This window comes from Macaca fascicularis, chromosome 12, assembly GCF_037993035.2.
Source record: "Macaca fascicularis isolate 582-1 chromosome 12, T2T-MFA8v1.1".
Taxonomy (NCBI): Eukaryota; Metazoa; Chordata; class Mammalia; order Primates; family Cercopithecidae; genus Macaca; species Macaca fascicularis.
In genome coordinates this window covers 97,361,080-97,384,270 of record NC_088386.1, presented here as the reverse complement: position 1 = coordinate 97,384,270, position 23,191 = coordinate 97,361,080, and the positions used below count along the sequence as shown (strand labels likewise).

At 37.7% G+C, this 23,191-nt stretch overlaps 1 protein-coding gene across 1 annotated transcript in view; it reads left to right on the top strand.

Annotated features, from left to right (window-relative positions):
- LOC102118970 (cation channel sperm-associated targeting subunit tau) overlaps positions 1 to 23,191 on the top strand; it is a 74,385-nt gene that overhangs the window by 48,720 nt on the left and 2,474 nt on the right. Inside the window, exons 9-11 of the mRNA XM_015432548.4 lie at positions 4,788 to 4,934; positions 12,972 to 13,077; positions 14,986 to 15,064. Of these exons, the coding sequence (XP_015288034.2) occupies positions 4,788 to 4,934; positions 12,972 to 13,077; positions 14,986 to 15,064 (332 nt within the window). The remainder of the gene's footprint in view (positions 1 to 4,787; positions 4,935 to 12,971; positions 13,078 to 14,985; positions 15,065 to 23,191) is intronic.

Genomic DNA, 23,191 nt, shown 5'->3' with positions numbered 1-23,191 from the left:
GAGAGTTCAGGCCCTAGAGCCAGACTGCATGGGCTCACATCCTATACGACCTTGGGCAAGTTACTTAGGCTCTTTATGCTTCATTTGTTGAATGGGATAAAAATTAAAACTACCCAATTGAGTTACTATGATGATTAAATAAGTTACATGTAAAGTACTTAGAACATGGTAGCAAATAGCAAAATGCCTAATTAGTTGTTACCTATTTATAAAATTAATAAATATTTTTCATTACCATCATCATCATTGTAGGTTTATGCTTCTCAAATGTGAGCAAATTTTACTCCTTTGGGTCCTCGGGAATATATTCCATATATATTCTAAAAGAACTATTTGAGTTTTTAAATTTATACAGACAGAAATCTGGAGAACATGTATAGGGATGGATATTAAGGGCAGGGGATGATGGTGGAAGGAAAATAAAGTTGGATCAGGCTGAGTTTATTGACATGGACTTACTAAACAGAGATTATTTTTATTTATTTACTTTTTGGAGACAGGGTCTTGTTCTGTTGCCCAGGCAACAGATCACGGTTCATTGCAGCCTTGACCTCTTGAGGCTCAATCAATCCTCCCTCTTCAGCCTCCCAAGTAGCTCCCAAACGTGTTACCACATTTGACTAATTTTTGTATCTTTTGTAGAGACAGGGTTTTTCTGTGTTGCCCAGGCTGGTCACGAACTCCTGCGCTCAAGCGATCCACCCACTTCAGACTCGGAAAGTGGTGGGATTGCAGGCGTGAGCCACTGCAGCTGGCCTAAGCAGAGATTTTTGCATTTAATGCTGCAGCTTGGGGAGTTAGAAAGGGCTCTCATAGCTTGTTTAGTTGAATGACTGAAAAAGGAACCAAAAGATGGCTCACAGTGAATTAGTTAGAAATGCTCGATTAATGTAGAGGAAGGGTTTTAGAGGTTCAGAGAAATTATGTTAGAGTGGACTTGCCATTTAAGATCGACTCACCCATCCTGGGAGGGTCCAAAAGACACACGTTTTACCATGACTATGAGAAATGAGTTTGTGAAGGGTACCCTGGCATCCTTAAAGAGCTCTGTGATTGCTCTTCCCTCTGGGCTAGACTTTATAGTGGCACCTGCAGTCACTGAATTGGGAAACTTAAATGCAATGGGAGTAATAGGGTCCCAGGGTGGCAGGAACCAAGTGAAGATACTCAACTGCCAAAGGCAAGGTGGGTATGGTTACCATAATGGACAGTAGAATCAAGTAAGTAATAAGAATGGTCTTAGTAGTGCAGACCTATGGTGTTGGCTATCTGATCCTGTGTTCCTAGACATGAATAGATAGGAAGCCTACTGAATTCTAACCTGATCCGTATAAGCAGAAAAGTTCTAGGTTGAGGGAACAAAAGTCTAATCTGCATCATAAAAACAGAATCATGACCTCTCAATCAATTCCCAGACTTGATCTACTTTACAGACTCAGAACTCCTTTAATGAAAGGGAGGTTGGGTCACCTCAAGAAAGGACCCTAGTATACTTCCAAAAATGTATGCCGTTAGTATTTCTCCCAGTCTTCCCCAAAGGGACCTGTGGCCTTTTATCATGGTAATTGTGCACTAGGGAGAAGGGAACAATCAGGGCTTTTGGGGACTACTAGACACTGTCTCTGAACTAACACTAATTCCGGAAGACTCTGAATGTAACTGTGGTCCAGCAGTCAGAGTAAGGACTTATGGAGCTCAAGTGATCAATAGAGTTTTGGCTAAGGTCCATCTCACAGTTGGCTCTGTGAGTCCCTGAATATATCCAGTGGTATTTCCCTGGTTCTAGAATGCATAATTGGAATAGATATTCTCAGTAACTGGCAGAATCATTGGTTTCCTGATCTATTGATTGAAGGCTATTATGTTGGGAAAGGCCAAGAAGAAGCCATAGAACTCCCTCCATCTATGAAAGTAGTAAACCGAAAGCAATACTGCATGGAGGAATTGCAGAGATTAGTGTCACCATCAAGGACCTGAAAAACACAGGAATGGTGATTTCCACCACATCTCCATTTAACTCCCATGTTTGACCTGTGAAGAAGACAGATGAAGAAGACGGTGGATTCTTGTGAGCTTAGCCAAGTGACAACTTCAATTGCAACTGCTACACCAGATGTAGTTTCATTGTTTGAGAAAATTAACATATCCCCTGGTATCTGGAGTGCAGCCACAGATCTGGCAAATGCTTATTTCTCCATGCCTGTTAATAAAGACCAGCAGGAGCAGTTTGCTTTTGGCTGGCAAGGTGAGCAATACACCTTCACTGTCCTAACTTAGGAGTATATCAGCTCTCTAGCCCTACATTACAATTTAGTTTCCAGGAATCTTGATTGCCTTTTTCTTCCACAAAATAGCAGACTGGTCCATTTTATTGGTGACGTGCTGATTGGACCCGGTGAGCAAGAAGTAGCAACTACTCTAGACTTATTGATAAGACATCTTTGTGTCAGAGAGTGGGAAATAAATATGACAAAAATTCAAGGGCCTTCTGCCTCAGTGAAATTTCTAGGGGTCCATGGTATGGGTGGTGATATCCTGTACACAGTGAAGGATGGGTTTTTGCATCTGGCTTCTCCTACAACAAAAAAGAGATACAACACCTGGAGAAATAACCACAGGTGGGCCTCTTTGGATTTTGGAGGTAATCTGTTCCTCCTTTGGGTGTGTTATTCTGAACCACTTACTGGATGACTCAAAAAGCTGCTAGTTTTGAGTGGGACCCAGAACAAGAGAAGGCTCTGCAACAGGTCCAAGCTGCCATGCAAGCTGCTCTGCCATTTGGATCATATCATGCAACAGATCTAATGACATGTTAGTGGCAGCCATAGGTACCTAGCTGTTAGTCAAAAATTGTTCTGAGAGGAGGGTGTTTTTGATGAGATTCACTTTTAAACTGGCACACTGAGGAAAGCAGGTTGCTCTCCCTAGTGTGGGTGGGCCTCATCCAATAAGTTGAATGAAACAAAAAGATTGACTCACCCTGGGGTAAGAGAGAATTCCTCCTGCCTGACTATCTTTGAACTGGAACATTAACTTTTCCCTGCCCTTGGACTCAAAGTGAAACATCAGCTCTTCTGGATCGGATCTCCAGCCTACCAGCCTTTGGACTGGAACTACACTATTGGCTCTCCTGATTCTCAGGCCTTTGAATTCAGTCTAAAATTATACCTTTGGCTCTCCTGGGTCTCCAGCTTGCTGATTAACTTTGTAGATCTTGGGACTTACCAGCCTCCATAATCACATGAGCCAATTGCTTATCATAAATATATTTATGTATATATACATCCTATTGGTTCTATTTTTATGGACAACCCTGACTAATATAATGGAACGGAGGAACAAACTAATTTGTAAAGTATTTAGAATGTTTAGCTATATCTCCTGTAATTAGGAAGTGACTGATTGGAGATGGAAGATGACAGAAGGGGAAAGGAGGAAAAAAGATGTTCACATTTAGGGACCATTGGCTATACATTTGGTGCTGTTATTTCCTGAACCAGGGAACACTTAGGAAAGAGCGTATCTGGAGAAGGGGAAAATGGTGAGTTCTATTTTGGACATGCTGAGTTTAAGGTGCTTACTACTATGCATAGTATAGAATACAGTTTAAGAATCTAAACTTTATTGTCAAAGAGACTGTGTTCAAATGTTAGCTTTGCCACTTACCAGCTGTGAGACCTTGGGAGGAGTTGTTTAATCTCTCTAATACTAGCTTTTTTATATATAAAATAGGATCTAATAATTCTCAGCTGATGGGCTTGCTGTGAAAAGTGAATGAGGTAATATACATAGCCATATGAACATTGCACCTAGCACAAAATGCATTCCAAAAAATTAATAGATTTTAAAAATAAATATTAAACTAGTTCAACTATTGCGGAAGACAGTGTGGCGATTCCTCAAGGATCTAGAACTAGAAATACCATTTGACCCAGCCATCCAATTACTGGGTATATACCCAAAGGATTATAAATCATGCTGCTATAAAGACACATGCACATGTATGTTTATTGTGGCACTATTCACAATAGCAAAGACTTGGAACCAACCCAGATGTGCATCAATGATAGACTGGATTAAGAAAATGTGGCACATATACACCATGGAATACTATGCAGCCATAAAAAAGGATGAGTTCCTGTCCTTTGTAGGGACATGGATGAAGCTGGAAACCATCATTCTGAGCAAACTATTACAAGGACAGAAAACCAAACACCGCATGTTCTCACTCATAGGTGGGAACTGAACAATGAGAACACTTGGGCACAGGATGGGGAACATCACACACCAGGGCCTGTTGTGGGGTAGGGGGAGGGGGGAGGGATAGCATTAGGAGAAATACCTAATGTAAATGACGAGTTAATGGGTGCAGCACACCAGCATGACACTTGTATACATATGTAACAAACCTGCACATTGGGCACATGTACCCTAGAACTTAAAGTATAATTAAAAAAAAGAAATTAAAAAAAAAGAGATAGAAATTTGGGTCTAAAGATTTGGAGAGATGTCTGGGCTCAGATACTTTGTACTTCTCATTAGAACTTCAGGCCCTTCTGTCCTTTTCCATCCCTGCTGCCTATGGTCTGAGTTTAGTAGTAAGGATAATCAGGAGAGCGCTTACTCTGGCTCTTGGCTTTTTTCCTAGCTCTGGCCTTCGATGGCCCAAGGTGGCTAGGTGAGCTAAAAGTGTAAAAGAGGGAAGGGTTCAAAAGTAATAGCCGCCACTGATTTTGGAAGTGGACTTTTGTATAATTTCAATATTTCACTTTATTATTATTTTGCAGAAAAGTTATTACACCACAGACAGTAGAATATCCAGCATTCTTATCCCCAGACCTGAATGTTACTGTTGGGACTCCAGCTGTGCAATCCTCCGACCAGACATCTTCTGTAGTGCGACTTGAAAAACTTCAGCAACAACCCCGGGAAAGGTAAAAAAAAAAAAAAAATTCAAAAGAGCTCAAAATTTTCATCTTAGGTGTTATTTGTATAATACATTAATTTCTCCCTTTGAGACATAGGCTTGCTGTAGGCTCAGAAACTTTCATTATGGTGCTATTGTTTCATTGATTCAGAGATTATTTCTGATTTTTACTTGTCAATTTAGGTATCTTGTTTGAAAAAGTGTTATGCCAGATAAAGAGGTGAAAACTCCCTTTATTTTTATGTTTTGAAGCAGAGTCTCACTCTGTCACCCAGCTTGGCCCAGATTGGAGTGTTGGAGTGTAGTGGCATGATTATGCTCACTGCAGCCCCGAACTCCTGGGCTCAAGCAATCTTCCTGCCTCAGCCTCCCGAGAAGCAGGGACTACAGACACATCACACTACCACCACGCCTGGCTATTTTTTTTTTTTTGAGATGAGGTCTTGCTATGTTGACTAGTCTGGTCTGGAACTCCTGGCCTCAAGTGATCCTCCAGTCTCAGCCTCCCAAAGTGCTGGGATTACATTGTGCCTAGCTGAGGTGAAAACTCATTTATGAGGGATAAAGCATAATTCTTGCTGTCTTCTCATTTACCAACATATTTCGTAGGTCTCGTGCTTTTTTTTTTTTTTTTTTCTGTATTTCTTGTCCTTTTTTTGCTATGCTTCAGTCTAGGTATTTTCTTCTGAGTTATATTCTAGTTCACAAGCTCTTGTTTCTATTCTGCCATTAAGTCAATTGAATTCTTAATTTCAGTTATTTTATTTCTCAACTATGGAATTTCCCTTCATTTTTATAGTTTCTATTTATCTGCCAAAATCCACAGCCTTGTCTTTTAATTCTTTGGACATATTTATTATTGTCTTGGTCAGCTCAGGCTGCTATAACAAATACCACAGATTGAATGGTTTAAACAACAGACTTTTATTTATTTCAGTTCTGGAGGCTGGGACGTCCAAGATCAAGGTGCCAGCTGATTTGATCCCTGCTGAGGGCCCTCTTGTTGGTTTGCAAATGGCCTTCTGTTTACCATATCCTCACACTGTGGAGGGAGATCATCTCTCTCGTCTCTCACCGTAATAGTACAAATCCCATTCATGAGGGCTCTTCCCTCATGACCCAATTACCTCCCAAAGGCCCTACCTCCAATTAGTATCACATAAGGGATTAGGATTTCAACATATGAATTTTGGGGTATGTACACTTTTCAGTTTATAGCAATCATTGCTATTTTAAAATCTGAGTCTGACCATTTCATTATCTGGATCTTCTGGGAGTCTATTTAAATTATTGGGGTTTTCTCTTAGTTTTCAGTCAGTTCTTACATTCTCACATGCCTAGTTGTTTTGATTGAGTGCCAGACATTGTATTTGAAAATTTATAGATCTGTTTTGAGGATCTTAATTTTAATTACATATTCCTACAAAGAAGATATACATTTGTATCTGGCAACCGGTTGGGCTAGGAGCACTAACAATCCCAGATCACTTTAATTCAATTAAGACTGAAATTGAAATGATTTGAAGCTGGGCTTTAGTTCCTGTGAGGGGGGTTAGTCTCTTTGTGGTTTATTCTTACTCCTAGTGTCAGGACTGGGACTAGTGTGAGGCACATGAGGCAACTAGGTCATAACATTTAAAGAGACAGTCATTTTCTTAAAGCCTTTTGGGGTCCCAACTGGGTGTTTACCAGGACTTCTCATCCCAACAAGCCCGGGACTCTGGTTTTTGTTCTGACATCCTTATGTCTCTATCTCAAAGCCCTGCTCAGCTTTTTAACTTCTTGGCCATCTCAAGGCATAAATGCCTTGAAGGAAAAATGGCACCAAATGATGGGCTCCATGTCTCTGGACTTCCTTTCTGTCTGGAATCTTTGGTATGCAAATCCTTGCTGTCTTTATAACTCAGTGATTCTTTCCAACACAATTTAGACAATGTTTTGTCCAGAATTTATAGTTGTGTGGTGAGATGATTGGTCTGAAATAACCTAGTTCAGAATCACAGTGATCACTTTAAAGATCATAGTATCTTTTCTGAAAGAACTTAGAGTATAATGAGTAGAGACATACAAAGCAAAACAAATAAATTATAAATTAAGAAATAAACTACGAAGGTATCGAAAAGATGGTAGAAAATAAAGGAGGTGACTGATTTTTATAAGAATTGTTAGAGAAGGGGTTGGGCGCGGTGGCTCACGCCTGTAATCCCAGTACTTTGGGAGCTCAAGACGGGTGGATCACAAGGTCAGGAGATCGAGACCCATCCTAGCTAACATGGTGAAACCCCATCTCTACTAAAAATACAAAACATTAGTCGGGCGTGGTGGCACACACCTGTAGTCCCAGCTACTTGGAAGGCTGAGGAAGGAGAATCACTTGAACCCAGGAGGCAGAGGTTTCAGTGAGCAGAAATCGTGCCACTGCATTCCAGCCTGGGAGACAGTGCGAGACTCCATCTCAAAAAAAAAAAAAAAAAAAAAAAAAAAAAATTAGAGAAGATATTTGAGGTAACATTAAAGGAAAGGAGTCAGCATACCAAATATCCAGGGGTAGAGAATTACTGTATGAATATGTATGAAAGCTCTAAGATAAGAAGAGATTATGCCTAGAAAAAGATGGCAGCCATTGAAATGAAGCAAAAAGCAAGGGGGAACGCGGCTTAAGACAAGATAGGTGGAGACCAGATTATTCAGAGCCTTATAGACCATAATTTGAATTTTATTCTAAGAAAAATAGGAAGCCAATGTAGGTGTTTTATATTATTTTCCTCCTTCCTTCCTTCCTTCCTTCCTTCCTTCCTTCCTTCCTTCCTTCCTTCCTTCCTTCCTTCCTTTTTTTGAGATGGAGTCTCACTCTGTCACCCAGGCTGGAGTGCAGTGGCGTGATCTTGGCTCACTGCAACCTTTGCCTCCTGAGTTCAAGAAATTCTCCTGCCTCAGCCTTCTGAGTAGCTGGGACTACAGGTGTGTGCCACCAAGCCCGGCTAATTTTTTTGTACTTTTAGTAGAGATGAGGTTTCATCATGTTGGTCAGGCTGGTCTCGAACTTCTGACCTCAAATGATCCACCCACCTCGACCTCCCAAAGTGCTGGGATTACAGGCGTGAGTCACTGTGCCCAGCCTATATTATCTTTTAAATATAATATTTGATCCAAAATAATAATCCATAATACTAATGTAAATTATGTATAAAATAATATAATGATACCAACCAGTACTCAACCTAACCTAAAATCTAAAACATTATGGATAATCTGTATCTACTTATGGGCTTCTCTCCTATTTCATCCTCCTGCCTATTTCCCAGAAGTTAACTACTTCAATGAGTTTTTATTGTTTGCCTTTTGAAAATTAAGTTTTTTAAAAAAATCATATATGTAGGATGCTTAAATAATACATTATTTGATTTTGCTTACATCACCCACTGTTATGTTTCTAAGACTCATCTATGCTGTTTCATGGCATTCCATTTGGTGAATATACTGCAATTTTCATTTGTTTACTAATGATCATTAGGTGTATTCTCTCTTTATTGCTGCATAACAAATTGTCACAAACTTAGTTGTTTAAAATAGTATCTATTTATTTTCTCACAGTAAGTCAGAAGTCTGGGCAGAGTGTAACTGAATTCACGAGGCTGGCCGGGCGTGGTGTGTCATGCCTCTAATTCCAGCACTTTGGGAGGCCAAGGCAGGCCGATCATGACGTCAGGTGTTTGAGACCAACCTGGCCAACATGGTGAAAACCTGTCTCTACTAAAAATTCAAAAATTAGCCAGGCGTGGTGGCGGGCACCTGTAATCCCAGCTACTCAGGAGCCTGAGGCAGGAGAATCGTTGGAACCTGGGAGGCGGAGGTTGCAGTGAGCTGAGATCACGTCACTGCACTCCAGCCTGGGTGACAGAGCAAAACTCCATCTCAAAAAAAAAAAAAAGAGAGAGAGATTTCACAAGGCTGAAATACAGGTGTTGGCCAGCGCATTCTTATTTAGAGGGGTTCTCTTCCAAGTTTGTTCAGGTTGTTTGAAGAATTCAGTTTCTCGTGATTATAGGAGCTTCTCTTCTGGAACTCCCATAATGTGATAATTTGTTTCTTTAACCGTGTCCTGTAAGTCCTGTAGCCTTTCTTCACTCTCTTCTTTTTCATCTGCCTGTATTATTTCAATAGTCCTGCCTTTAAGTTAAGAAATTATTTCTTCTCTGTGGTCTGGTCTCAATTGTACATTTCATTATTTTTTTCCTTTTCTTTTTCTTGCTCTGTTGCCCAGACTCGAGTGTAGTGGCACTATCTCGGCTCACTACAATCTCCACCTCCTGGGTTCAAGCAGTTCTCATGCCTCAGCCTCTGAGTAGCTGGAATTACAGACGTGAGCCACCAAGCCTAATTTTTGTATTTTTAGTAGAGACAGGGTTTCACCTTATTGGCCAGCGTGGTCTTGAACTCCTGATCTCAAGTGATCTACTCACTTTGGCCTCCCGAAGTGCTGGGATTACAGGTGTGAGCCACTGTACATGGTCCACAATTTTACATTTTATTCCAGTCATCGAATTCTTCAGCTCTAGGATATCCATTTGGTTCTTTTTATATCTGTATATTTGTTGAAATTCTCATTTAAATCATGAATTGTTTTCCTGATTTAATTGTCTATCTGTATTCTCTTATATCTGAGTTTCCTTAAGATCATTATTTTGAATTTTTTTCTGACATTTCATGTATTTCCTTATGATCGGGGTCTGTTGGTGGAGAATTATTGTTTTTATTGAAGGTGACGTTTCCTTGCTTTTTCCTAACTCGTGTGTCCCTACATTGATTTCTGTGTATCTGATGGAAAAGTCACCTCTTTCAATCGTATGTAGTAGATTTCCCAGGGAAATATTTGTATGAATATTGTATGACATCTTGGGATATCAGATTGGTGGGGCACATTGGCCCAGTTCTAGGTGGATCCAGTAGTTTAGTCTTCATATAGTTTTTCAGCTATAATCTATAGTAGTGGTATTTGCAAGTTTCTCAGTAGCCTAGGCTGAGAGAGTCTATAGAGATGGTGGTGTGACTTTGTCAGGGATGGTCTCACTGGGCTGTTTCTTAAATGGGTGGCATGTAGTGGCTTGTCTGGCCTAGGAATATTCCTGCCCAGAGCAACTCGTGGGGCTGTTTCTTAGGCCTCAGATGTGGGCACACAGCTCTTCAGCTGGCCTGGAATCCTGTCTGCTAGGGGCAGCCTTTAGGGATATTTCTTGGGCCTGAGATGTGGGTGCACAGCTGCTTTGCTGGCCTGGTGATGTTTTTGCTGGGAGCTGCCCACAGGGCCGTTTCACAGGTCTGGTATTCAGGTGCAAAGCTGCTCAGGGGCGTGGCCACTGGAGGTAGCCTGAGGAGCTGTTTCTCAGGTCCTGAACATGGGCTCTTGGCTGCTTGCCCAGCCTGGGGATATGCCTGTCAGGGGCAGCCTGCAGCGTGGTTTCTCTGGCCCTGGAATTTAATCTGTTTTTAGGCCTAATGATGGAACAGCTTATGGATGTAATACCTCTTTGAATGAGATGAATATGAAAATTGATATGTCCATAAGTAGGGCTACTCGAATTATCAACTTCTAGTGGTCATAGATCTCCTGGTTTAAGGTCTGTTGTAGGGATTATATAAGAATCAAACTTCAGGTCTTCGTAGTCTGTATATTTATACCTAAATATCATTGGTAGTCTATGGTTTTTCAAGTTAGAGAAGAGATACTCATTTTACTTATCATGTATAGGATTCATAAAGACAGTAAAGTAATTAGGATTAAAATAATAGTGAGTAAGATAATTAATACTGTTTCTACTTCTTAAGCATCTATTTTGTGTGGGTTAGTTTAGTTGTTAGTGTTAGTGAAATAACATAAAGGACTAAAGAGCTAATTAAGAAAATGGTTATTACAGTGTGATTGTGTAAGTGTAGTTCTTCTATAATAGATGATGCTGCATCTTGAAAGCCTGACTGGAATAGGTATACCACAATGATATAAAGAATTTTAACTTGTAAATTAACTTTGACAAAGTTATGTAACATTTTTACTAGTATCTTGCTTGTTGAAAAAGTCATAATGGTTATGAAGCTAGCCTGAAACTAGTTATAAGGGGTTTGACTCCTTGCTTTCTTATTTTTAGCTTCTATGTACGTGGGCTTTTTGATTGTATAATATGGTTATGGGTGGCCATGAAATCATTCGAGATTTTTAGATGAAAGTTCCACTACTGAGACTTCCCATTTTGAAGTGAAGCCTTCTCAGATTATGAAAATTATTAATATTACTGTTATTAATTAAATAAATGAGCCTATTGATGAAATGGTGTTTCATGTTGTATATACATTAGGGCAGTGACCTATAGTGGACCAGAAGTGTAAGGTCTTACACTTTAGTTTCTGAAAAAAATATTTAAAATATTATTTTGAACTCATAGATTTAAACATTTGATAGGCTGCAATCCATTGCAATCCATTGCAGGTTTTAATCTTTGTTAAAGTGTGTTGGTCTATTTTATGTGAAATTAATTTGTCTGAATTTTTTGCAGGAGAATTGGCTTAGAAAACTCTTCTAGCTTCACAGATTCACACCTCTGATGTTTTCATTTGGGGTGTGTGTGTGTGTGTGTGTGTGTGTGTGTGTGTGTGAGTGTAGTATAATGGAATGCTTTTTAAGATTTCCTGGGGTCCTGTCCCGGAAGAGATACTTGGCTGGTCAGTTTTGAGCGTTCATAGTGGTTAGGCTGCTCCGGGCCCTTTAGATCTTACCATGAATCCCGAAATGAGAAAAACCCTCCCAGTTTCAACTGCTATTCTCAAATTGTCTCTGCACACTACCAGATTTTTGTACTAAAACGATATTTTATTTATAATGTTCACATCTATATTCATGAATGAGATTAGACTGTAATTTTTCTTTTTCATAATGTCTTTGTCAGGTTTTATTGTCAAGGCCATTATGTCCTCATGAAATGAATTGGGAAACATTCTCTGTCTTCCATTTAATCCTTGTTAATTATATCTTTAAATTATTCAAGCTTTTTGAAGTTTCTTAGATTAGAAGATATATCCTTTTTTTCACTTGCTTTATTGTGGAAGATATTGTATATGTATTGAATAATTATATATATATAAAATATATATAGTGTTATGGACTGAATGTATGTCCCCTCAAATTCATATGTTAAAATCCTAATCCCCAGTGTGATGTTATTTGGAGGCATTGCCTTTGGAAGATAATTAGGGTTAGATTCGGTCATGAGGGTAGGACTGTTATAATGATGGGATTAATGCCCTTATAAAAAGAGAAAGACACACAAGATCCATCTCTTTCCACCATGTGAGGATATAAGAAGGCCATCTGCAAACAAGGAAGACTACTTTCACCAGACACTGGATCTGCCAGCACCTTGATCTTGGACTTCCTGACCTCTAGAACTGTGAGAAATAAATGTCTATTGTTTGGGGGAGGGATAGCATTAGGAGAAATACCTAATGTAAATGATGGGTTGATGGGTGCAGCAAACCAACGTCACACATGTATACCTGTGTATCAAACCTGCACATTGTGCACAAGTACCCTAGAACTTAAAGTATATTTTAAAAAAGTCTGTTTAAGTCACCCAGTCTATTGTATTCTGTTATAGCAGCTCAAACTGACTAAGACTTGTGGTTTAAATACTAAGAGTAATATATATTGAATAATTTCTATAACATGTATATATAGCCTAAATAATGATAATAAGCCCATTGTGTACATATTTATGATTCAGGTTAATAAATACACCACCAGTAATATCAGAAATATGTTTTGTGTACCCTTCTGAGATTACATCCCTCTCCTTAACTGTCTCCAGGTAACTAGTACCTTGATTTTTGTTGTAATCATTCCCTTTCCTTTGACTGTATCCCTAGACAATATATTGTTGGTTTGTCTCTTTTAGAACATTTTATAAATGGATCACGTTGCATGTATTCTTCTGTGAATCATACCATATATATTCTTCTGTCACTTGCTTTTTTCATTCATAATCGATTTCTTTAGGCTGGAAAAGATGAAAAAAGAATATAGAAATCTGAATACATGGATAGACAAAGCTAACTATTTAGAAAGCATTCTAATGCCAAAATTGGAACATAAGGATTCTAAGGTAATTGACATAATACATTCTCCTATATATAGCTTTTAATGCTTTTTATTAAGAATGGGATTATGATAATTAAAAATGATGATCAATTTTTTTGTCCTTGATATAATAAAATACTTTCCATGGTTCAGGTACTTACCTGTTTTGATAATGTGCCATTCAATGAATATTTATTGATAATTTGTAAGGTTTAATAGTTATTGATAATTTATAAGGATATAATTCATATACCATACAAATGACCCATTTATAGAACTCAGTGACCTTTAGTATATTCACTGAGTTGTGTATCCATCACCACAGTGAATTTTAGAACATTTTTATCACCTGCAAAAGCAACCCCATACCCTTTAGCCAACACCTCCCAATTTTTCCACCCCCTCCACTAGCCCTAGGCAGCAATTAGTCAACTTTCTAACTCTATAGCTTTAGCCTATTCTAGATATTTCATATAAATAGAATCATACAATATGTTGTCCTTTGTGATTTGCCTCTTTTGCCTGCCATATTTTTAAGTTTCACCCCTGTTGTAGCATGTACCAGTACTTCATTTTTTTCTCTCTCCAGATAACATTCCATTATTTGGATATACCACATTTTGTTTATGCATTCATCAGCTGATAGGCATTTAGGTTGTTTCTGTTTAAAAGCTATTATGAATAATGCTGCTATGAACATTTATGTGCAAGTTTATGTGTGAACAAATGTTTTCAATTCTCTTGGGTATATATAAAGGAGTGGAAGCAGGATTGTATAATTATGCCCTGTTTAGATTTACGAGGAGCTTCCAAACTGTTTTCCACTGCAGCTGCATCATCGTACATTCCAACCAGCAATGTATGAAGGATCAAAATCTTCATCTACCCTTTTTAACTTTTAAAAATTATTATTATATCCATCCTAGTGGGTTTGAAGTGGTATCTCATTGTGGGTTTGATTTGCATTTCTCTAATGACTAATGATGTGAACATCTTTTCGTGTGTTTACTGGACATTTGTATATCTTCCTCAGATAAAATTTATTCAAATCCTTTGCCAGTTTTAAAATTGAGTTATTTTTCTTTTTATTGTTAAGTTGTAAGAGTTCTTTGTATTTTCTGGACATTAAACCCTTATCAGAAATGTGAGTAAGGTTTAATATTTAGAAATACACTCTAACCTATACGTGTTGACTTGGAAATAAAGGATTCATAGCTCTCTCAATGGATGGATAAAACATTGACTATGATCACAGTCTAAAATGGTAGTTATAACATATTGATATTTTCATGTTTTTTAATGCCTCTGTGATAAATGGGCAGAGTTGTGCTGCTTTTGGATAAACTGATTAGTATTTACCAATACACTATTCATATTTTGGAGACACTTTGGAGGACTTTTTATTAAAGGGACTAAGAACTTAGGGTTCTTATTAAAAGATCATTTGTAATAAGATCATTTTTAATATTTTTTAAGTGCCCACTGATCACTTTACCTTATAATTCTCCTTGGAATTTTGTAAAGAGACACATCACTTTTAAGTTACAGGCCAAAATGTATTCTAATAAAAAAAGTAATCTGTTTCCTGGGGGTATCTTCTCATACCCCCTGAAGTTACAATATTATGTAATTTATCTTATAGTATTTATCTCCTACATCCATCATTCAAATACTCCGTCCATTCTTGGATACCCTTTCTTTGGAACATCAACTCCTAGTCAGAGTATGCGGCTCCTTAAAATACTGCTGTTTGAATTGCTTTTCTCACAAACCCATCTCCTTCTTGTCTTCTGTAAATTTGGGTGTGGAGGAAGGTGTATTGTATTAAAAGTGGTTATGAAGGCAGAGGAAAATGTTTTAGTTCTTCAAATATTTTCCCCAATATATTTTCTTTTTTTCTTTTCTTTTCTTTTTTTTTTTTTTTTGCTTCTAGGAAACTAATGTGGATGAGGCATCTGAAAACCCGAAAAGTAATCAATCTAAAGAGAAGCTTGAAAATGTTGCAGGAGTAGGTAAGAAACTAATTTGAATTTTTTATTATTAAGATAATTGAAATCAAAGTGATCATATCACAAAAAGACAATTAGTAATATGCTTTAAGTAGATTTCTTTTTTGTTAGGAAATAAATATGCATTTCACTGGTTTCGGCATATGGTAGGTGTGATAATTTTAAAGAAAAGTGTTAGACCCTATTAAGAATATTAAAAAGTTTTAAGGCCCAGCACAGTGGCTCACGCCTGTAATCCCAGCACTTTGGGAGGCTGAGGCAGGTGGATCATGAGGTCAGGAGTTCAAGACCAGCCTGGCCAAGATGGTGAAACCCTGTCTCTACTGAAAATACAAAAAATTAGCCAGGCGTGGTGGCAGGCGCCTGTAATCCCAGCTGCTTGGGAGGCTGAGGCAGAAGAATCACTTGAACTCGGAGGGCGGAGGTTGCAGTAAGCCGAGATCTCGTCACGGCACTCCAGCCTGGGCAACAGAGTGAGACTCCATCTCAAAAAAAAAAAAAAAGGAAGTTTTAATGCTGCTTTATTTTATTTTTAAATATTATTATTATTATTATTATTGTTATTATCATCTGAGACAGGGTCTAGTTCTGCCACTCAGCCTGGAGTACAGTCGCACAACCACAGCTCACTGCAGCCTTAATCTCCCGGGTTCAACCAGTCTTCCCACCTTAGCCTCCCAAGTAGCTGACACTACAGGCACATGCCACTATGCCTAGCTAATTTTTGTATTTTTTTTTTTTTTTGTAGAGAAAGGATTTTGCCGTATTGTCCAGACTGGTCTCAAACTTCTGAGCTCAAGCAATCTTCCTGCCTTGAATTCCCAAAGTGCTGGGATTACATGCATAAGCCACCACGCTTGGCCAATGCTCTTTTATTTTTTTAAGAATGAGAAAAAAGTTAAAATATTAACTATGACCTGTGAAAAGGCATTTTTATTAGAGATTGTGAACAATAGAGCTATTGGTCTCTTTTATGTAGAGGAGTGTGTTTATGCAGAGGAGTGTGTGTGTGTGTGTGTGTGTGTGAAAAAGTGTGGCAGAGGAAGAAGGAGAGGAAATTAGATTAGCGTTACATTTGAGAATTTATCGTAAAGTATCAGTAAGAGATTTAATAAATGGACTGTTAATGCAGTCTTTAAAAAATCTCTTAAATTCACTAAGAAAGCAAGTTAAAGTATAGTACTACACTTTAAAATACATAATAATATAATGTAAAGTCTTGGATTCTGCAGGCATGGAATGGAATAATGACTTACTGTTTTAAGACTTTTGTCACACATTAATCGTCTCTTTCCTCTCCACTTCTAATTCTCTGGCTATATCAGGCTTTTGAAAGATTCATTTCCTAACTTCTAGGAATCTACCAGCCTAGCAGAGATACTACCTCTTTAGCTAACTCTTTACCTGAAACATTCAAGTTTTAGATATAGGATAATCATAGTTCCTCTCTTCAATATCACTGGAAGAATGGAGGGTAACTTTTTCAATCACTGGTGGTAGCTGTCTTTTTTTCTTTTACTTTTTTTTTCCACTTACTCAAAGATTGGTTGCATATATATTTACAATGGTTATATCCTCTTGATGTATTGATCCTTTATCATCATATAATGCCATTTTTGCATCTTTTTACAGTTTTTGACTTGAAGTCTATTTTTTATGTGAATATGGCCACTCCTGCTCTTTTTTGGTTTCCAGTTTCATGGAATATCTTTTTGCATTCCTTCACTTTCAGCCTATGTGTGTCCTTAAACCCAAAGTGAGTCTCCTCTACATAAAATACACTTGAGTCTTGTTTTTATGTCTATTCTGCTACTCTGTGTCTTTCAACTGGGGAGTTTAATTCATTTACATTTAAAGAATTATTGAATTATTAAGGACTTACTATTGCCATTTTTTACATTGTTTCTGTCTGTCTTGTAATACTTTTGCCTATCTTTTTCTGTCATGCCATCTTTCCTTGTGTTTCATTGATGTTTTTGTATTGATATGCTTTGGTTCCTTTCTCTTTGCTTCTCGTGTGTCGTCTTTTATTCTCAACAAATATAGATTCAAAACTACTCAACAAAATACTGACAGACTGAATTCAACAGCATATTAAAAGGAGCAAATGGAATTTAACTCCAGGATGCAAGGATGTTTCATCATACAGAAATCAATTAATGTGATACACTACATCGACCATATGTAGGATTAAAAACCACATGATTATTTCAACAGATGTGAAAAAGTATTTGACAAACTTCAACAGCCTTTTAGGATAAACACCTTCAAAAAACTAGATATAGTAATAAAGTAGCTCAATATATTAATAAGAAAGGCTATAAATGAAAAGCCTGTAGCAAATACCATACTCAACAGTGAAAAACTGAACACTTTTCCTCTAAGATCAGAAACAGCTCAAGGATGTTCATTCTGCCCCTTCTGTTAAACATAGTACTAGAAATCCTAGTCAGAGCAATCAGGCAAGAAAAAAAATAGAAAGTATCCAAATCAGAAAGGAAGAAGTAAAATTATCTTTGCAGATGGCAGGATCTTACATACAGAAAATTCTGTAGACTCCATACAAAAAGACCTGTTAGAACCAATAAATGAATTCAGTAAAGTTGCAGGAGATAAAACCAACACAGAAAAATCAGTTGTGTTTCTATATACTAACAATGAACTACCCAAAAAAGAAATCAAGAAAATAATTCCAGTTTACAATAGCGTCAGAAAGAATAAAATAATTAGGAATAAACTTTTCAAAGGAGGTGAAAGACCTTGCACACTGAAAACTAAAAAACATTGATAATGAAAAAGAAAATAAAGGGAAAGATATCCTGTTTTCTTGAGTTTGAAGATTTAATACTGTGAAAATGTTCATACTACCCAAAGCAGTCTACAGATTCAGTGCAATCTCTATCAAAATTCTAATGGTATTTTTAACAGAAGTAGAAAAAGCAATCCCAAAATTTATATGGAACCACAGAAGACTCTGGATAGTCAAAATAATCTTGAGAAAGAAGAACAAGTCTGGAGATATCACACATTCTGATTTCAAAATATATTACAAAAATATAGTAATTAAAATAGCATGGAGTGTCATAAAGATAGACATATAGACCAACAGAATAGAAGAGGGAGCCTAGAAATAAACCCATGTAAATGTGATGAACTGATCTTTGAGAAGTGTGCCAAGAATACACAATAAGGAAAGAATAGTCTTTTCAGCAAATGGTGTTGGGAAAACTGGATATTCAAATGCAAAAGAATTGAAATTAGACTTTTGCTTAACACCATAAACAAAAATCAGCTCTCAATGGATTAATGACTTAAATGTAAGACTGGAAACTGTAAAACTCCTAGAAGAAAACATAGGGGAAAATCTCATTGACATTGGTGTTGGCAATAATTTATTGGATAAGACACCAAAGGCACAGGCAACAAAAGCAAAAACAGACAGTGGGGCTATATCAAATTAAAAAGCTTCTACACAGTAAAGGAAACAACAGAGTGAAGAAGAAACCTACAGAATGAGGGAATATATTTGCGAAGCATATATTTGATAAAGGGCTAGTATTCCAAAACATATAAGGAACTTTTTCAACTCAATAGCAAAAAAATTTTTAAAAAGTGGACTGAGCACTTGAATACATATTTATCCAAAGAAGACATTACAAATGTCCAATGGGTGTATGAAAAGGTGCTCATCATCATTAATCATCAGGGAAATACAAATCAAAATCATAATGAGATACGACACCTGTTAGGATGGCTATTACTGAAAAGTCAAGAAGTCAACAAGTGTTGGCAAGGATGTGAAGAAATTCGAACCCTAGTACACTGTTGGGGGAATGTAAAATGATGCAACTGCTTTTGAAAACAGCGTGGAGGTTACTCAAAAAAATGACAAATAGATAAATCATATGATCCTGCCATTTCACTTCTGGGTGTCTATCCAAAAGAATTGAAATCAGTATCTCAAAGCAGTATTTGCACTCCTATGTTTATTGCCATGTTACTTACTATAGTCAAGATGTAGAAACAACCTAAATGTCATAGATGAATGGATAAAGAAAATGTGGTATACACACATAATTCAGAGACATTGCAGGTTCAGTTCTAGACCACCACAATAAAGCAAGTCATATGATTTTTTTTTTGTTTCCTAGGGCATATAAACATTATATTTACACTGTACTATTGTGTATTAAATAAAGTGTGCAATAGCATTATATAAAAAATCAATATACATGACTTAATTTAAAAATACTTAATTGCTGGCTGGGCACAGTGGCTCATGCATATAATACCAGTACTCTGGGAGGCCAAGGCAGGAGGATTGCTTGAACCCAAGACTTCAAGGGTGGGGTGCATCAGGTAGGATCATGCCACTACACTTCAGCCTGGGTGGCAGAGCAAGACCCTATCTCAAAAAATAGAGAGAGAGGCCAGGTGCTGTGGCTCAAGCTTGTAATCCCAGCACTTTGGGAGACCGAGGTGGGCAGATCACCTGAGGTCAGGAGTTCAAGACCAGCCTGGCCAACATGGTGAGACCCTATCTCTACTAAAAATACAAAAATTAGCCAGGCGTGGTGGCTCACACCTGTCGTCCCAGCTACTTAGGAGGCTGCTGAGACATGAGAATCTCTTGAACCCGGGAGGTGGAGGTTGCAGTCAGCTGAGATCACGCCACTGCATCCAGCCTGGGCAACACAGTGAGATGAGACTCCATCTCATATATATATATATATATATATATACACACACACACACACACACATATACACACATATATATACACATATATGAGGTTGTTTGGGTTTTCTTGTAAATTATATATATATTTTTATATATGATCATCTGAGTCTTCAGTGAGTTGCAATATTTTTGCTGCTGGAGGGTCTTGCCTTGATCTTAATGGCTGGGACTGATCAAGGTGGTAGTTGCTGAAGGTTGGGGTGGCTGTGGCAATTTTAAAAAATAAGACAACAATGAATTTTGCTGCATCAGTTGGCTCTTCCTTTCATTAAGGATTTCTCTGTAGTATGCGATGCTGTTTGATAGCATTTTACCCACAGTAGAACTTCTTTCAAAATTGGAGTCAGTCCTCTTAAACCCTGCTGCTGCTTTGTCAACTAAGTTTATATAGAATTCTAAATCCTTTGTTGTCATTTTAGCAGTGTTCACAGCATCTTCGGCAGTAGATTCCATCTCAAGAAACCACTTTCTTTGCTCATCCATAAGAAGCAATTCCTCATCCATTCAAGTTTTATAATGAGATTGTAGCAATTTACTCACATCTTCAGGCTTCACTTCTAATTATAGCTCTCTTGCTATTTTCATCACATCTGCAGTTACTTTCTCTACTGAAGTTTCACTGAACATCTTAAAGTCATCCATGAGGGTCGTAATCAACTTCTTCCAAATTCCTGTTGATGTTTTGAGCTCCTCTCCTGAAGCACAAATGCTCTTAATGGCATCTAGAATGGTGAATCCTTTGCAGAAGGTTTTCTATTTACTTCGCCAAGATCCCTCAGAGGAATTATGTAGGGCAGCTAAAGCCTTATAAAATGTATTTCTGAAATAAGAGGACTTGGAAGTTGAAATTACTCCTTGATCTGTGAGCTGCAGAATGGATCTGTGTTAGCAGGCATGAAAACAACGTTAATGTCCTCAGACATTTCCATCAGAGCTCTTGGATGACCAGTTGCATTGTCACTGAGCAGTAATATTTTGAAAGGTATCTTTTTTCTGAATAGTAAGTCTCAACAGCGAGCTTAAAATATTCAGTAAACCATGCTGCAAACAGATCTGCAGTCATCCATGCTTTGTTGTTCCATTTATAGAGCACAGGCAGAGTAGACTTGACATAAATGTTAAGGGCCCTAGGATTTTTAGAATGGTAAATGAGCATTGGCTTCAATTTAAAGTCAGCAGCTGCAATAGCCTCTAACAAGAGAGTTGGCCTATCCTTTGAAGCATTGAAGTTAGGCATTGAGTTCTCCTCTCTAGCTATGAAAGTCCTAGATGACATCTTCTTCCAGCATAAGGCTATTTCATCTACAATAAAAACCTATTTAGTGTAGCCACTTTCATCAGTTATCTTAGCTAGATCTTCTGGGTAACTCGCTGCAGCTTCCACATCAGCACTTGGCTGCTTTACCTTGCACTTTTGTGTTACAAAGATACTGTCTTTCCTTAAACCTCATGAACCAACCTTTGCTATCTTCAAGGTTTTCTTCTGCAGCCACCTCACCTCTCTCAGCTTGCATTGGATTGAAGAGAGTTAGGGGCTTTCTTTGGATTAGGCTTTGGCTTAAGGGACTGTTTGTGGCTGGTTTAATCTTCTATCCGGACCATTAAAATTTTCTCCATATCTGCAATAAGCTGTTTTGCTTTCTTATTTGTGTATGGAATAGCACTTCTAGTTTCCTTCAAGAATTTTTTCCTTTGCATTCACAGCTGGGCTGTTTAGTGCAAGAGGCCTAGCTTTTGGCCTGTCTCAGCTTTCAACATGCCTTCCTCAGTAAGCTTAGTCATTTCTAGCTTTTGATTTAAAGTGAGGGATGTGCAAATCTTCTTTCACTTGAACACTCAGATTCATTTTGGGGTTATTAATGGCCTACTTTCAATATTATTGTGTCTCAGGGAATAGAGAGGCCAAGGAGTGGAAGAAAGATGGGGGAACAGCCGGTCAGTGGCATAGTTAGAACACACACAACATTTATAAATTAAGTTTGCCATCTTACAAAAGTCTAATATCCAGCATTTATAAGGAACTTAAACAAATTTACAAAAAAAAAAAAAAAAAAAAAAAAAAAAAAAAAAAAAAAAAAAAAAAACCTCGTTAAACAGTGGGCAAAGGACATGAACAGACACTTTTCAAAAGAAGACACACATGTGGCCAACAGGTATATGAAAAAATGCTCAACATCACTGATCATTAGAGAAATGCTAATCAAAACCATAATGAGATACCATCTCACACCAGTCAGAATAGCTATTATTAAAAAGTCAAAAAATAACAGATGCCAGCAAGGTTGCAGAGAAAAAGGAATGCTTATACACTGTTGGTGGGAGTGTAAATTAGTTCAACTACTGTGGAAGACAGTGTGGTGATTCCTCAAAGACCTAAAGACAGAAATGCCATTTGACCCAGCAATCTCATTACTGGGTATATACCCAAAGGAATCGAAATCATTCTTTTATAAGGACACATGCCCGGGTATGTTCATTGCAGTACCATTCACAATAGCAAAGATATGGAATCAAGCTAAATGCCCATCAATGGTAGACTGGATAAAGAAAATGTAGTACATATACACCATAGAATACTATGCAGCCATAAAAAGAATGAGATCATGTCCTTTCCAGGAGCATAGATGGAACTGGAGACCATTATCCTTAGCAAACAAATGCAGGAACAGAAAACTAAATACCACATGGTCTCACTTATAAGTAGGAGCTAAATGATGAGAGCACATGGACACATAGAGGGGAACAACACACACTGGGGCCTATCAGAGAGTGGAGGGTAGGAGGAGGCAGAGGATCAGGAAAAATAACTAATGGATACTAGGCTTAATACCTGGTGATGAAATAATCTGTACAACAAACCCCCATGACAAAAGTTTACCTATGTAACAAACCTGCACATGTACAATTGAATTTAAAAGTTAAATTTTTTTTTAAAAGTTTGCTATCTTAGATGGGTGTGGTTTGTGGTGCCCCTCAACAATTACAATAGTAACATCAAAGATCACTGGTCATAGAGTACCATAAAAGATATTATAATAATGAAAAAGTTTGAAATATTTTGAGGATTACCAAAATGTGATGCAGAGACACAAAGTGAACACATACTTTTGGAAACATGGCACCGATAGTCTTGCTCAATGCAAGGTTGCCACAGACCTTCAATTTGTACAAAACACAGTATCTGAGAAGTGCAATAAAAAGAGATATGCCTGTGTACATACAATGGGATATCATTCAGCATTTAAAAAGAAGGAAATCCTGCCATATGTGACAACGTGGATGGACCTTGAGGACATTATACTAAGTGAAATAAGCCAGTCACAGAAAGACAAATATTGCATGATGCCACGTATGTGAGGTATATGAAATAGTCAGAGTAGAATGCTGGTT